We start from the raw sequence: 16,570 nt of genomic DNA, 5'->3' as shown, positions 1-16,570 counted from the left end.
ATCCTTACACAAAGTATTATGTTTACTGAAAAGGTCGCATGAGATAGTTTTAACAAAATATTTAGCCCTCAATAAAAAAAGTCTAAAAATACATTATAGTGTAGAGTTTTGAAAGGATTTTTATCACCATAGCAACCACACGCTCCATTTGAATGGATTACCCCACAGGTATTGTTAACCCTTTAATAGCCTTCTGTGAACATTCAATGTAGTGACTCGCCAGATGAGTTAACCATACGACTGGGATGCGGCCAGTACTACCCGCAGGAAGTCCCAGTGATGTCTGTGGGGAATCCAACCGATGTTGCTGGACTTGTGATTGTTTAAGGGTGCACGTAATTCAGTCACCGGCACTTAAGCAGTGATATAAAGCATAAGATACTGGAAGCAAAAGTATGCATGATCACAGCAGTGGATAATAGAAACGAGTCCGTTGACCCTAAGAATCTTCCCCTTCACTCTGAGATTGGGGGAAAAACCCTGAAAGATCCCAGGTATGGCCATCATACAGGGAGCATTTTATAGGTGGTCGTCAGAAACACGTAACTGCAGAGATCCCGGTGGCGGGGTCGTTAGCTTCGCAGAGCAGAGGCTCACGAAAGACAGTTCAGTTCTTGTTTTCCGTACAAATCTATTCCATGACTGACGATCACGTGATCTGTCTGTATCAACCCAATCCGCGGCTCAAAAATGAAGCGTCCTTTCTCCCCCGCCTCGTTGCTACAGCGACGGGACAATCCAAAGGCCTAACAGAAAAGGGGCAGCCCTTCCACACACCCTCATCATTCTACAACCGTTCCTCACTTTCTACACCCTAGCAGGATAATGCATGAAAATATTTACTCGTACCTTTAATAGAGAACATTAATGTGTTTATTAATAGGGACCGCGTTGCACATTTAAGTGAAATAGCCAAAAGCATACCCCACGGTTTGGATTACGCTACAGTTCCGCTGAATGGCCGTTCGCCTACCAGCCGTTTGCCCGTCGGTTTAAAGCGTGCTCTAGGGCTATACAATTATTGAGCTGATTGCGTGACGTCACATAGATGTTGTGAGAGTTGCTTGGCACTCACGTCATTCCGCTCACTCCCAGCCGCAGAGCAGGTAGGCATCTTGTTGTCCTTGCCCAGCAGCAACTATAGGTGTGTTACGCGTTACCATCCATACAGGGCATCTTTTACATGAATGTGTTTCTATACGGGGTCAGCCATGCTTATAGGAAACTAGGCATCTGTTTACCCGATAGGCTCTTTCTTTCATGGTGTTTGGGCTATTCTGCATAATAACACAGTTTAAGTTCAGTCGGTAATGATCACCTGTATCGGTTGTATAACTGTATCAGATATATACAAACATTTGTTGGATGTGATCGTCTCCCATTTATTAACTGTACTTTGATCGTGTTTTCATTTCATTGGTTTTGATGTAAGAGGAATATGTTGTATACAAACACAATAAATCTCCAAACCTTTAATGTATTATTTTAAACTAATTTACAACTCCACTTGTTACACACAATGTGTGTGTGTATATATATATATATATATATATGTGTGTGTGTATTTAAATATAAACTTGTAACATGTGTATGTATGTATGTGTGTGTGTATATATATATATATATATATATAATTTCATTTTTTTTCTATGTTCTTCGCTACTAGAAACTGTAGTCCCCCATATACTGAGACAATGGAGAACTTTATTTTGTATGAAGAAGTTGGAAAAGGCAGCAAGTCGATTGTATACAAAGGCAGAAGAAAAGGGACTATTAACTTTGTCGCAATACTTTGCATTGATAAAAGCAAAAGAGCTGAAATAACAAACTGGGTATGTATGACATTGAGTCAGTGTATGCATATATACCGTATTGGCTCGGATATAGGCCGCCCCCGTGTATAGGCCACACCCTAAAAGTTTGGTGTTTTTTTTAAAGAAAAAGTTTTTTTTCTTTAAAAAAAAGCACCAAAAAAACATGCTGCCACTCTCTCCCCCCCCCCCGAGATATGCTGCCACTGCCCCCCCCCCAGGATATGCTGCCACTGTCCTCCTCCCCCCCTGAGATATGCTGCCACTCTGCCCCCCCCCCCCCCCCCGACTTACCAGACCAGACCCCCGGGTGTCTTGCGGGGCCGGCGGGGGACATCTACGCAATACGCGTATACAACTTCCGGTGCCGGCACTCAGCGGATGTGCCGGCACCGGAAGTTGTATACGCGTATTGCGTAGATGTGCCCCGCAAGACACCCGGGAGTCTGCTCTGTCTTGGGGGCAGAGGTAAAACGCATCGTGCGGACGGTCACCGGCTGCGGCAATGAGGGTAAACAACCTCCGCAGCCGGTGATCGTCCGCACGATGCGCTTAGACAACCTCCCGTGCCGGCACCCCAACCGTGGAAAGTGCTGGCAGGGGAGGCTGTCTGAGCGTGTCGGAGAGTAGGATGCAGTTCCCCTGCACCGCTGCAGGGGAACTGCATCCTAACCCCGCTGCCTGCCCCGCAAAAAAGTGCGGCCTATATTCAAGCCAATACGGTATGTATGTATGTGTTTGTGTTTGGTTTATGCTTACAATAAAATTCACAGTTTTCAATATAAATAACTTTGAGTGGACTAATAACAAGAGTTTCTACTGGCTAAGGGTTATTCTTCCAAGCCCATATGTACATAAACAGAGCCATTGATAAGTTTTGCTGTAGTTTGCGATAGTGACAGTAAAAGGTTTATAGCAGACCCGTCATCCAGTAATATGTAGATGAGCACAGCAGGTAAGTATGATGCAGGAGTGCTAGAACATGTATAGATAAAAGAAAAATGATACTTAGGTTTAGCTCCAAAGCCCCCCAGCATGCAGTAATTCTGCAAAGGATTGTGGGTATGCACATGCATGCTCTCAGCCCAAGAGTCAAATTATCTCTAATTTTTTTCTTTGTCATTTGCCAACATAGAAATAAAGGTTTGAACACATAATAGTGAAATAGCTAGCACAATGTTCAAATAGGAAAAACTGGCCTATACAAAGGATATTGAGAGATTACATTTGAAGGGAAACCAGAGCTATGATAAGTATCAAAGTGCATATGATGGCATGTCCTTTTCACTAAACACATGGTAGTTTTTTGCTCTAATAGCAAAAAGGTTGACCACACACACATCTAAAAACTCTACTTCAGCACTAAGGCGTTTTTTTTGGTGCAGCCCTAATAAACGTGGAGGAGCGCCAAGCAGTCACCCAGGAATAAGTTTTCAGCAACTGCTTGGTGCCCCTCACTCTCCTCCGCAAGGCCACTGTCTTGGTCGCGGTGCCGGCGTTTCATGCTGAGCGCCGGAATATGAAGCAGTGCGCACTGCGGCAGAACAGCGAGATAAAGGGGGTAGATAGTGAGAAGAGGGGGTAGTAAGAATATTGAAATAAAGAGTCAGAATGAGTGAGAGAATGAATTAATGTGTGCGTGAATTCTGTGAATGAGTGAGAGGATGAATTAATGTGTGAATGATTGAGAGAATTAATTAATTTGTGAGAATGAATTAATGAATATATGTAAATAATTTGTGAAAGAGGGAGCAAATAAATTGTGTGAATTAGTGAGTGACTGTAATTGTGTTTGTGTATATCATAGGTGTATAATTGATTTGTGGAAAGGCAGAGATGGCACAGGGTGGGCTGTTTGGGGACAAAGTTGACTCATGTTGGGCTGCCTGGTAAACAGGGCCCAAGTAAATGCTTTCCTGGGATCCAATTTTTTCAATACAAAAATATTGGCAGCAGGGGCTAATATTAATATATGTCTGCAGCAGAGGGTGATACTAATATATATTGGCAGCAGAGGCTAATATTAAAGCATGAAAACGAATTGCCAGTTCAGCTGTTATTTGAGTTCATAATTCATAGTAACATAGTTCATCAAGTTCAACCTATATACATATTGTGTCCCTACTGTGTTGATCCAGAGGAAGGCAAAAAACCCGTATAAAGCAGATGCCAGTTGCCCCATACCTTCCTTCCCGACTCCAAATATGGCAATCAGAATAAATCCCTGGATCGATGTTCTGTCCCTTTTAATCTAATATCCAGAACTTGTAATATTATTGCTTTAAAGAAACACGTCCAGGCTCCTTTTGAACTCTTTTATTGAGTTTACCATTACCACTTCCTCTGGCAGAGAGTTCCATAGTCTCACCGCTCTTACTGTAAAGAACCCCGGTCTGTGCTGGTGTAGAAACCTTTTTCCTCTAGCCGTAGAGGATGTCCCCTTGTTATAGATACAGTCCTGGGTATAAATAGGTCCTGGGAGTGATCTCTGTACTGCCCCCTTATATATTTATACATAGTTATTAAGTCCCCCCTAAGCCGTCTTTTTTTCCAAACTAAATAACCCCAATTCTGATAATCTTTCTGGGTACTGTAGTCCTCCCATTCCCCTTATTACTCTGGTTGCCCTTCTTTGAACCCTCTCCAGCTCCACTATATCTTTCTTGTACACTGGTGCCCAGTACTGTACACAGTATTCCATGTGTGGTCTGACTAGTGACTTGTATAGTGGTAGAATTATTTCCTTGTCGTGGGCATCTATGCCCCTTTTGATGCACCCCATGATTTTATTTGCCTTAGCAGCAGCTTCCTGACACTGGTCGCTACAGGTAAATTTACTGTTAACTAAAACTCCTAAGTCCTTTTCCATGTCAGTCGTCCCCAGTGTTTTCCCATTTAATACATATTCCCAGCCTGGATTTTTCTTCCCCATGTGCATAACCTTACATTTATCTGTGTTGAACCTCATCTGCCACATCCCAGCCCAAGCCTCCAACCTATGCAGATCCATTTGTAATCGTGCACTGTCCTCTATTGTGTTAACCACGTTACAGAGCTTAGTATCGTCTGCAAAGATTGATACTTTACTATACAATCCCTCTACAAGGTCATTAATAAATATATTAAAAAGAATAGGACCCAAAACTGACCCCTGTGGTACCCCACTAGCAACAGTAACCCACTCAGAGTATGTACCATTAATAACCACCCTCTGTTTCCTATCACTGAGCCAGTTACTTACCCACATACACACATTCTCCCCCAGCCCAAGCATTCTCATTTTATGTACCAGCCTTTTATGTGGCACCGTATCAAATGCTTTGGAAAAATCAAGATATACGACATCCAGCGATTCACCCCGATCCAGTCTTGAGCTCACCTCCTCATAAAAGCTGATCAGGTTAGTTTGACAGGACCGATCCCTTGTAAACCCATGCTGATATGGAGTCATACACTTATTTTCATTGAGATACTCCAAAATAGCATCTCTTAGGAAACCCTCAAACAGTTTACACACAACAGAAGTTAAATTAACAGGCCTATAATTCCCCGGGTCACGTTTTGTCCCCTTTTTGAATATTGGCTCAACATTTGCTATGCGCCAGTCCTGGGGAACAGAACCTGTCACTATAGAGTCCTCGAATATTAGAAATAGGGGTCTGTCTATTCAATCACGGTCTTTACTTCAGAGAGATACGTACATACTAGAAATTAATGTCTAAGGCGCATATATATATAATTGTCCCCCCTAAAAATGAAAGCTGCAGACGCCACTGCACTAAGGAGGTTAGCTACAAATGTTTGACTTCTAGTGTTAGAGGTTATACACGCACACACACGCTGCTTAGTTGCGCTGCAGATGTTGGTTACAATGTATCCAGGCTCTGCCGACAGAGGGTAGCACTATGTGTGAGCTGTTACATTGTATCCAATGGTACCCGCAATCTAAGCTTTCTACTATCCATGAGGAGACCAAAATGTGAAGAGGACCACTTGGAAGGCAAAATGTTGGTATGCTATTGTTGCAATGGTACTTTATGCAGTTAATAAACTGCTTAGTTTTACAAAATTGCAACTTTTTGTCACGTTACAAAAAGTGATTTTGATTTCCCATGTAAAATACTTTCAGAAGCTAGGGTAAGGACTAAACCCAGCTGGCTTGTGTTTGACTGTGTATGCCAACCAGTGCTCGGCATTTATTCTGTATGTATGTAATCTGATATGCAGCATGACAAAGCCATACAGAACTCTGGAATAAAAAAAATGTAGATATTTATGTTTACTCCAAATACGGGAGGCAGAAGCAGCTGTACTAAACAGCTGAAAGGAGTTCATTTAATGCGATGCCCCCACCTCCACCAGCAGTTGGTGTCTTGACAATTTAGATGTGGGCTTTGCTTCTTTCTGTACATGTGTATTTATTGTGAAAGTGAGGTGCTTGTGAACATTTTTGTGGGCTCTTTTCAGACACGACTAAAGAGAAAATGCTCATTCATTTGAAGAAAAGGACAGCAAGCTAAGATCAGTGGGCAAGAGAAGGCACCAGTAGTCTATCAAGCCATAATTCAGTACCTAGGAATCCACTATACACATAGCCCTAGATTACAGTTGGATAAACCGCAATGAGCAACAAGTTGGAGAAAATGTAGTCTGACGTCTTACTAGATACATGACAAGATACCGTAAGATTACTCATCAAGGCAGGGTCATACCAAAACCAGAACATGGGTAAACTGCCAAAGGAAAGGGGGCTTATTGATTTCTGATTATGTTTATTTTCTTGCAGGTACGTTTGACGCACAACATAAAGCATAAGAATGTAGTTATGTTTTATGAGTGGTATGAGACCAGTAACCATCTGTGGCTTGTCGTGGAGCTCTGCACAGGTGAGTGCTTCCAAAAGGAATAGACCTCCTGTAAAACCCAATCCATAATATGTTTGCGTGCAACCAATTATAATAAAAAGACTCTTTTTGGATTAATACTTCAGGTTGACTGTCTCACACAATTTCTTTCTCCACTGCTTCAAATTCCTAGACAAACACTTCTTATCATACTTCCTACGGCAAACAGAAGAGTCGTGAGGAACAGACTTTATTAGCATAACAAATCAGCTGTTTTTTAAGATGGGAACCTTTCCCAAAATTATTCATGACTAACAGAATAAAGGGAGTTTAGTGGAGCAAAAAAAGATCAGCATTGACAAAAATCTGGTTTGTGCAATATTACACTATACAGCACTGTATTTTATAGTCCAGGAGAAAAATATATATTTTTCCATGGTACTTTCGCATTTCCTTTAACCTGTTTTTTTTATTGTTTAATTTTGTTTTATAATGACTTTTTCACCAAAATTACCTTTGATTTTAATTGACACTTGCAGTTATGATCAGACCTCATCTTTGGTTTATTAAAATATTACTTTTGTGATTTTCTTTTTGTGTTTTGCTTGGTTTGGGTCCCAGAACTAATTCTAGTTCATTCATTTGCACAAGAATACAATTAATTGTAAATTGCATGGAAAGTGACATTATTTCTGGGAAACTGATCTTTTCATCAAGCTGTCATTGTATTTTGAATAAAGAATATCCCACATCATGAATGTATTACATTTATTCTATTGTTTTAAAACCAGTTAATATACTGAATACTTTGGATGTATTATTGGTATATTTATTACAAGATGAATTATACTGCAGGTGGGTCGCTAGAAACGGTCATCACACAGGACGACCATCTACCAGAAGAAACAATCAGAGAATTTGGCATTGACCTAGTTTCAGGATTAAAACATATCCATGAACTTGGAATTGTCTTCTGTGATCTTACTCCTCGAAAGGTGAGATACATGTGAAGCAAGCTCTCCAGGTGAAAAATGCTTAATAGTCACCAATGAGGTTGCAGCCCTTCAGCCAAGTTGTTCTGCTATGTGAAAAATGAAACTCACTGTTATTGTTATTTATTGTGTTTGGTCCTCAAGCCTGAACTGGACACTGTGTTCAAAGCAGCTAACAAAGATGCAGCATAATTGTAACACAAAACCTTTTAAATCGTGTGTGTGTGTTTTTGTCATCTGAATAAACTGTATATTTAAATGTAAAAAAAATATATAATTTCAAGAACAAAGCAAGACATACATGTTAGATTATAGCAAAGTATAAAGAGTTAAAAAAAAATAAAAAAATACTCATTTAGTGAAATAAAAAATCGCCCCAATAATAGTAGTACAAGTCCAGTATGGTCTAATTAATTAGCAAGGTGTTGTCCAATCAGGAAAGACAGAGTAACCAGGTTATGTTTTTATAGATATAAATTAAAATTATGTTTCATATATGCATTTTAGAGAGATATTCCAATTATATTTACTGCATGCCTGCCATCTCTTTCAGCCCATTTTTGTCGTATTCCACCTCTTCCATCTCTTTTCCGCATTATGTATTTTCCTCCTCCATCTGTTTCTGTTATATACACCATTTCCTTACCTTTCCTGGCTGTAGATTTGGGCAGTAAGCAGCGGCTGCTTGCGTTACCATTAGTGCAGGCATGGCAGGCACATGGCCAGGGCAGTAACTAGAAGCCACAAAGACTCGGTGCAAAAATGTCCCACAGTGCCACCTTTGCCCGGAACAGCTTGTGAGTGCCATCTTTGCCTTCGAGCAGCTTATCAGTGCCATCCAACCCCTCAAACAGCCCAGCTTGTCATGAACAAAGACTTATACACATTCATGCTCACATATACGTGATGCCCAAATACACTTAGACGTTCATGTTCACATGCATACATACATACATACATACCCCCTTTATTTGATATTTTTCTATGACTTCTTGTAGATCCTCCTTGATGGCCCTGGCACTTTAAAATTCACAAACTTCAGTTTGTCCAAAGCAGAGGGAGAAAACCTAGAAGAGTTTTTTGCAATGATTGGGTCAGAGGAGAATTCTAGTGATGTTGGGGAATCTACTCCCAGACGAATCTTGAGAAACAAAATAAAAGGTAATCTTGAGTATGTGAGTATTAACAATGATGCTATCTATAGTCACGCACACATTTTAATTATATGTTTACATGTAACTTGGTTTGCAGAATTTACGAAAGAAAATCAGTCAGGTGTGTTAAATCTTAGTGTAACATTGAACGATATGTTGAAGACTCACTGTGATCTTTTGTGTGTTGTAGGTTCTCCTGTTTATGTAGCTCCAGAAATAATCAAAGGAGCAGATTTCTCCATCGCTAGTGATCTGTGGTCCTTAGGATGTGTGTTATATGAGATGTTTACAGGTTGGTTCGCTGTATGTTTCCCCTTCAAACGTGCGTTCCTATTTTAAGTACAATTGTTAAAGCCAAAAGAAATCAGTGAACATGATTTTTGTACGTCTCACAAACTTTTTCAGTTCTGTCTAATGTGGGCCTGTTCAGGATGGACAAGGTGGGCTATCATTAAATCTGGTTAATTATGGAAAACGCTGTGTTTCAGTATAGTCAATGATAATTGCACAATTAATACAATGTTTTACTACGCTTACCCAGTTTTAACATTTACACTGCAAGAGGAATATCCAATCCCAACAATACTTAGCCTATCTGTTTCTCCATGTGGTCACCAAGTTATAGTTTTAGGAGAGATTGAGTACAGATTAAACAGAATTTTGACTACTACTGTATTTGCTTGATTATAAGACAAGGTTTTTTTCAGAGCAAATGCTCTGAGTGGCATATAGGGGTATAAGGCATTTCGGGAGGCAGAGTGGCATATAGGGGGTTAAAAGGCATATCAGGGAAGCAGAGTGGTATAAGACATTTCTGGGGGCAGAGTGGTAAACCTGGGGGCAGATGTGCATAACTGGGCGGGCAGGTTGGAAAATAAAAGGGAAATTAAAAAAAAAACAAAACTTTTTTTTCTCAATCATAGCTTTTATTAAATATGAAAAAATAGGTTACATGAATTAATATTTACTAGTAACACTTTTTTTCCTTTAGGGTCATCTTATATTCAGGCCTTTTCTTTTTTCCTAAATTAATATTCAGATTTTGGGGGGTCGTCTTATAATCAGGGTAACCTAGCAAATACGGTACTTTTCACAACTGTATTTTGGGATAATCCCAAAGTTTCTTTAAAATAATATGAGTAGGCCTCCCCCCCCCGTCAGAGAATATTCCAGATGGTTCTCATTATTATATTAAAGTGCTGCTTTGTGTTTTGCCTGGTAACCAAAACATAATACTTTTTGTAACTGTAACCTACTGAATTCCATTCTATACATCTTTTGATGCTGCCATTGCTAGAAGAATAATAACTGTAACATTGTAAGAAAAGAAGCGTAGGCTCACACAATTCTGCTTCCTTGTAGAATTTGTAATTCAAAAGTAATAAAGATGCTTTACATAAAATAGGTGTAACTGCACCTTTTAGTGTACATGGAAAACTTTTCTTTCTTGCTTGTGCCCCTTTAATATGGAACTTGCATTGTTTTGGAATAGACAGACAACCATTGTCGCTTGTCCTGGAATGTATGTGGGGCTCAATTGCAGAGAATGTCCTGCTTTATGCTGGAATACTTGGTGCTGTTTTCCCCCTCTTTTTTTCCCCAGTAATTGGGTTTGTTTGCAATTTTTTGTTATATCTATAAACATTTACAGGTCGGCCGCCATTTTTCTCTGAAAGTTTCTCTGAACTTATTGAGCAGATTGTAAGCAAAGACTTCCCTCCACCTCAAGGTACGCAGTGCTCCATACATTTCATAGAAAATGTGCTTTCCGAATTCTCAAACCAGTGTGCTCTGTTTCGATATGGCAGGATAATTATCTGGAACTTTTTAGTCTTTTTTCTAGAAAAACTATCCTGCACATATTTTGCATGCATTCTTTTGAAATAGTGTATTTTTCACTTTGACCGAGATAAAGAAGGAAATGTCCAAGACTAAAACACAAATAATATTGCTGTGATTATTAAGTTAAGCAATTTTGGGAAACTTATAACAAAAACTATGCTTTACTCAACAGCATGTGAGTCGTCACATAACGGGTTACTTACTAAAAGGTAATCGGGAGGACAGTTGACGCTTTAACTTCATTCTGCATTATAAAGGGCCATGTTTAGCGCAAACAAATGAAGCGGCTTTTAATAAGCTTCATACAGGCCCAGTCAAACTATTCTTGCAGCAGCAGTTCACCCGGCTTGGCCCTTTATAGTGAGATAAAACAGTAACTCTCCTGCAAACTCTACAGAAAACTCCTTTTTTAGTAAATAAACCCAACAGTCTTCTCCTTCTAGATGGCGACTACCGTCAGCTTAATGTTCATCTAGCCAGAGATTAGGTGGATGATAGAGCTGCCGAAGAAGCCTAAAACATCCCTGCAACATTACTATTGTAGAGAATTTGTCATGTTTTATGGTGTTTGGGGTTGTTTTTTTTTTTTCTTTTTCAGAGTGATAATTTAGCCTTCTTAGTAGCGGAGTAATACACTTGGTCAGGTTTGCGCTACTCCAGTCCTCAAAACCTCCACAATCCTTAATATCCCATAGGTAGCTCATTTACATTTTCTTAAAACCACTTGCTTTCAGATAATGTTATACAGAATTCCTGGCCTGTTTGCAGTCTTCGAAGGGCTGGAGGTCTGCAGCAAAGTTAACCTTTCCTCGGTTTGTTTGAAAGTCGGTTCTTCTTTATCAGTGTTCAACTTTTTACACCCCTGACTGTTTGTTTGTCACACTATATTTCTAGGGCCATCAGCTGCCAAGCCATCAGCCGACTTCCTTGATTTACTTAATGCCTTACTTCAGAAAGATCCTCTCAAGCGGTAGGTATATTCTGGTTTTAGATAATCCTTCAGCAGGTCACTCTAACTGTAAGGAAGGTATATGTCAGAAAATGAAAAAACCCTGTGTAAGTAGCACAGGGTTACATGTGGTTGTTGGGGAAGCTAAGGATGTGAAGGGGTTAAGTCTGCAGGGGTCAGGCAAAGGACAGCCTGGTTTGTGTTTTGCACGCACTCGCGCCGCTCAGTTTTGCCCGCCTTTTTTGAAAAGAATGTTCTGGTGGCGGCTCGCGCCGCTTAGTTTGCCTCGCGCCGCTTAGTTTGCCTCGCGCCGCTTAGTTTGCCTCGCGCTGCTGCTTTTTTGTTGCGCTCGCGGACAGCTCGCACTATGGTTTGGGCGGGATTTTGCCCTATATAAGCGCTGTTCCTGAGGCGTGCGTTTCACTACCCCAGGCTGCGTTAACCGACTGCACTGACCTTTATTGCGTCTGGTGAGCGGCGGTTTTCAGCAAGGCTTCGGGGGGCAGCATGGAAGAGCTGCTGAATTGTAGCCCGCCCCCCCCTCCCCTTTTTTATTTTACGTATATGTATTTTTCTATTTTATTTAAAAAAAAAAAAAAAAAAAAAAAAAGGTATATTTCATGTCGTGGCTTTTATTGGGGTTAAGTTGCTTTCTGTAAAGAGAGTGAACATAGGGGTTGTTTCAGTGGTAGGCCGACCGGCTTTGGGGCAGTTGGCCTTGTTTTAATTTATTTACTCTGTGGTTTGGGCCAAGAGTTGTGGTTATTTATGAAGTTGATACTAAGTTATTGGTTGAGTGTTTATATGGTAAATTTGTTATAAGCTAAATAAAAGACCACGGCCTTTCGTTCATCCAAAGAAATTGTATCTGTGTTTTATTTATTATCTGGTTACATTGTAATACACCATACAACCACATGATAAATAAAAGCAAAAAACAAAAAATACAGCGCTTGATTTGTGGGGAAAAAAATATATAGCCCCACACCACTAAATAAATATATGTGAATAGTATATGGCAATTAATATCCGTAATATTTACCTACCATATATAGAAAAGGGGATATAGGCCCATAACAATAAATATATGTGAATAGTATATGAAAAATAATATTTACCAACCATATACAGAGAACAGGATATTGGGCTTTAATAGAAACAATGGATGGTAACAAATGCAATACAAAGCAGCTAATCTTGATAACAGACTCCCAAAGAAATAGGGAAAACCTAATAAGACAAAAACAAACTCAAGAGACGGCGCTTAATTTAAATATAAAAATAAATATCTTAATAGATACAAAACACATACATAATATAATGCATGTAAAATAAAAAAAACAATAAATAATACACAATAAAATATAAACAATATTAACAAGTATATATAATCCAGCCAGGCACAGTTTTCTCAGTGGTAAGTATTCTCTTTCTTGCCTATTTAGTGCCGAAATATTATCCCTTGTTGGGACAGAAAGACTTTCTTTTACCATTTTGATTTATTTTAACATTTTGGATTGTTTATATATAGTTGTTACACTAATATTTTTTTTATATTATTTATTGGTGTTTTTATTTTATATTCATTATATTATGTATGTGTTTTTTGTATTAAGATATTTTCAGATTTACCTTAAGCGCTGTCTCTTGAGTTTGTTTTAGCAAATGATAAATACCTTTTATTCTTTATTAACAAATTTGGCATGGAGGGTACATATTCATGTGCTCCTTAAAGTATCCTCCCCTAGCTGAAGGCTTCTACATTAAACCCCACCACACACCATCTCTGCTGTTGGCTAGGGGACAGTGGCGACTCTAGAAACAATATATAGGGGGGGCACACAAGATACCACAGTCAAACTGGGGGGGGCATTCATAATTTCCAAAAGTAATGTGCTATGGAATTCTACTTTTGTTATTGGGCTAAAATAATACTTGATCATGGGAAGCCTGAAGCCACAATTGAGTGCGACTAATCCTTGAAATAAATATTATAACACAATAAATAACTTTTCCACTAAATGATTTCAGGGCCTTGAACGTTTTGTCCCCTGAAGTCACTACAACTTCAGGAGGGCATTTTATCTCTGGATAAATATAAATTAAATAATTCCTACTGTAAGTTAAGTGCCAAGAAACAGATGACCAAACACACACACCAACACAGGCTCTGTCACACCGACACCCAGACACACACACCAGGACAGGCTCTGCCACACCGACCACCAAACACCCACACACACCAGGACAGGCTCTGCCACACCCACATCCAAACACACACACACACACCAGGACAGGCTCTGAAACACTGACACCCAAACACACACCAGGACAGGCTCTGCCACACTAACACCTATACACACACCCGAGAACAGGCTCTGCTACACCGATAACCAAAAACACGCAAACAGCAGGACACAATCTACGTCACAGACGTCTACGTCACAGACGTCTACATCAGGATGGATTTTTCACACTGCATTGTCGTTTATACCCCCCTTAGTGTTTTTGCCCCTTGTGTATTGATGCCCCTGCTGCCCATATATATTAATATTAGCCCCAGTTGCCGATAGCAGGTATAGATCAACACATTAACACACAAACCAAACTTTGCATGTATAGATCAACTGAAATTCACTTGTGATCTCAGCACTGAAGGTATATATCAAATAAACAGAATCAGACATACAAATCCTGTATTTGCAGGTATACAATAGTATATGAAATGTAGCATTGCAGGTATAGATCAAATAAATACATGGAAACAGCATTGCAGGTATTAATCAACTGAATAAGACATACAAACACTGTATTTGCAGGTATACATAAATAATGTATGGAAATATATAGATATGGATCTTCAGAATAACGCAAAAACCCAGCTTTGCAGGTATAGATCAATTGGAATTCACATAAAAACACATCATTAAAAGGTATATTTAAAACCCCCTAAATTACAGGCACAGGTTGCACACCCCAAAGCCAGCCCTGGCGTCCACACTGCCCACACAGCAATCACACTCCTATCATACCCAGGCAACCAGTAAATGCTGGTACCTAGGCATGATGGGACTGTGCTTGCTGTGATTGCTGTTGGCAATCACTCTCCTATCATGCCAGGCCAGCCAGTACATGTTGGTACAGGGTGGCTGTAAGTGATGTGTAGACCCCATACTGCTGGCAAGGGGGGCAGCTAGCTAGGTTTCAGCATGTACTGGCTGACTTGGCATGATAGGAGTGTGATTGCTAACAGCAATCACAGTCCCATCATGCCTAGGTTCCAGCACTTACACATCCAACCAGTAAATGCTGGAACCTAGGCATGATGGGACTGTGATTGCTGTTAGCAATCACACTCCTATCATGCCAAGTCAGCCAGTACATGCTGGTACAGGGTGGCTGTAAGTGATGTGCAGACCCCATACTGCTGGCAGCATCAATACACAAGGGGGGCAGCTAGCTAGGTTTCAGCATGTACTGGCTGACTTGGCATGATAGGAGTGTGATTGCTAACGGCAATCACAGTCCCATCATGCCTAGGTTCCAGCACTTACACATCCATGCTATCACACACACACTCATTCATTCACATATTAATTCCCTCAATCACGCATACTCATTCAAACACCCTCCCCACCCCCCTACCTGCACTGCAGCTTCTCAATGCCGCTCACAGACTTCAGCAGAGGGCGCGGCCTCCCTCTGAGTTCTCTGGTACTGCACAGAGGAAGCAGGACTGGAGCAAAGTCATGTGATGTCACGTGAACTCTGCTAGGTTCCGCTTCCTCTATGCAGTACAGAAGACCCTCCCACAGGTAAGTAGCAAGGCTCGAGGTGCGGCCCACGTGAGATCTGTTGCACCCTCTCTCTCCTCCGCATTAAAAAAATAAATAAAAAAAAGACGGGATTTCAAGTCGCATTGCGACTTTATTCCAAATTCGGCAGGGGGCAACAGGGCGGGCAAGGATTAACCTAGGGGGGGCAATTGCCCCCCTGTAGCGATGCCACTGCTAGGGGAACAGCTAGGTAGAGGGGAAAGCCGGGAAACCTTTTTTTTTTTTTTTTTTTTTTTTTTTTTTTTTATTAAAAAAATGACAAGAATTTTAATTTCAAGTAAATAAACAATGTCTTCATACACTGTTATGGTTTATGCTTCAATGTTTCTCAACTCTTCCCTGTCTACAAGCTCAGTTTAGAGAATATATATATATGGATACATAGACACAAGCGCCACACAGTGGTGGGTTTCTTGAACTGCACTTTCCCTTTCTGTAGACCGTATTGTTAACATTAGCACCACAACTTTTCTGCTAGATGGACAAACTTCAACAGTCAAAACTCCTTAATTTGGGATTTTATTGACTTTGCATTAAGTGATACGTTTTACACTCTTAAGCAAACAATTATGTAGACATTATTAATATTAAATGTAAGACTTGTAGAATAATCAAATTTAAGAGTTTAGGAGTTAAAAAAAAAAAGCCTCTTTACCTGCTGATACTTCTGTCTTCTCCATGGAAGCAGTTCTCTGATAGGATACCTTATAGCTGCCAGCTGCATCCAAAATGCAACATTGAATCCTTACTTAGCGATGTTCTCTTGACACAACTGTTTGTCAGTTTAAAGCATTCTGCGGTACCATATTAAGTCAGTGCTTGTAAAACTGGAATGGTTTCAAACTTGCTGGTGATTATTGGAGTCCTTGTTTCAAAGTTAGTGATCTATGAATGTTTTCCTTTAGAATGACTTGGAAAGATTTACTTTGCCACGCATTTTGGAAAGATGCATTCGCTGGAGTAAATTATGTTTCATCAGCAAGGTATGTTACATATATTTCCTTTTTGCTTACTACAAATCTCTTAGATACTTCTAAGGTCCCAAAAGCTTATATTACTTTACATCTTTTTCTATGTTGGTTCAATTAAAGGTATTAGCATTTACTAAAGACTTTATTTTCTCTTGGGCTAATATAGCAATA

At 40.0% G+C, this 16,570-nt stretch overlaps 1 protein-coding gene across 1 annotated transcript in view; it reads left to right on the top strand.

Moving 5' to 3' along the window:
- The first annotated feature begins 1,694 nt into the window (after positions 1-1,694).
- LOC149286621 (inactive serine/threonine-protein kinase ULK4-like) overlaps positions 1,695-16,570 on the top strand; it is a 274,564-nt gene continuing 259,688 nt past the window's right edge. The window contains exons 1-8 of the mRNA XM_089493843.1: positions 1,695-1,832; positions 6,598-6,697; positions 7,511-7,650; positions 8,646-8,808; positions 8,992-9,093; positions 10,453-10,530; positions 11,538-11,613; positions 16,334-16,411. Of these exons, the coding sequence (XP_089349969.1) occupies positions 1,695-1,832; positions 6,598-6,697; positions 7,511-7,650; positions 8,646-8,808; positions 8,992-9,093; positions 10,453-10,530; positions 11,538-11,613; positions 16,334-16,411 (875 nt within the window). The remainder of the gene's footprint in view (positions 1,833-6,597; positions 6,698-7,510; positions 7,651-8,645; positions 8,809-8,991; positions 9,094-10,452; positions 10,531-11,537; positions 11,614-16,333; positions 16,412-16,570) is intronic.

Source organism: Sceloporus occidentalis, unplaced genomic scaffold, assembly GCF_023333645.1.
Source record: "Sceloporus occidentalis isolate IW3139 unplaced genomic scaffold, rSceOcc1.0.p SCAF_67, whole genome shotgun sequence".
Classification (NCBI taxonomy): domain Eukaryota; kingdom Metazoa; phylum Chordata; class Lepidosauria; order Squamata; family Phrynosomatidae; genus Sceloporus; species Sceloporus occidentalis.
Note: the sequence above shows the minus strand (reverse complement) of the source record. Positions and strands in the feature narration are given on the sequence as shown.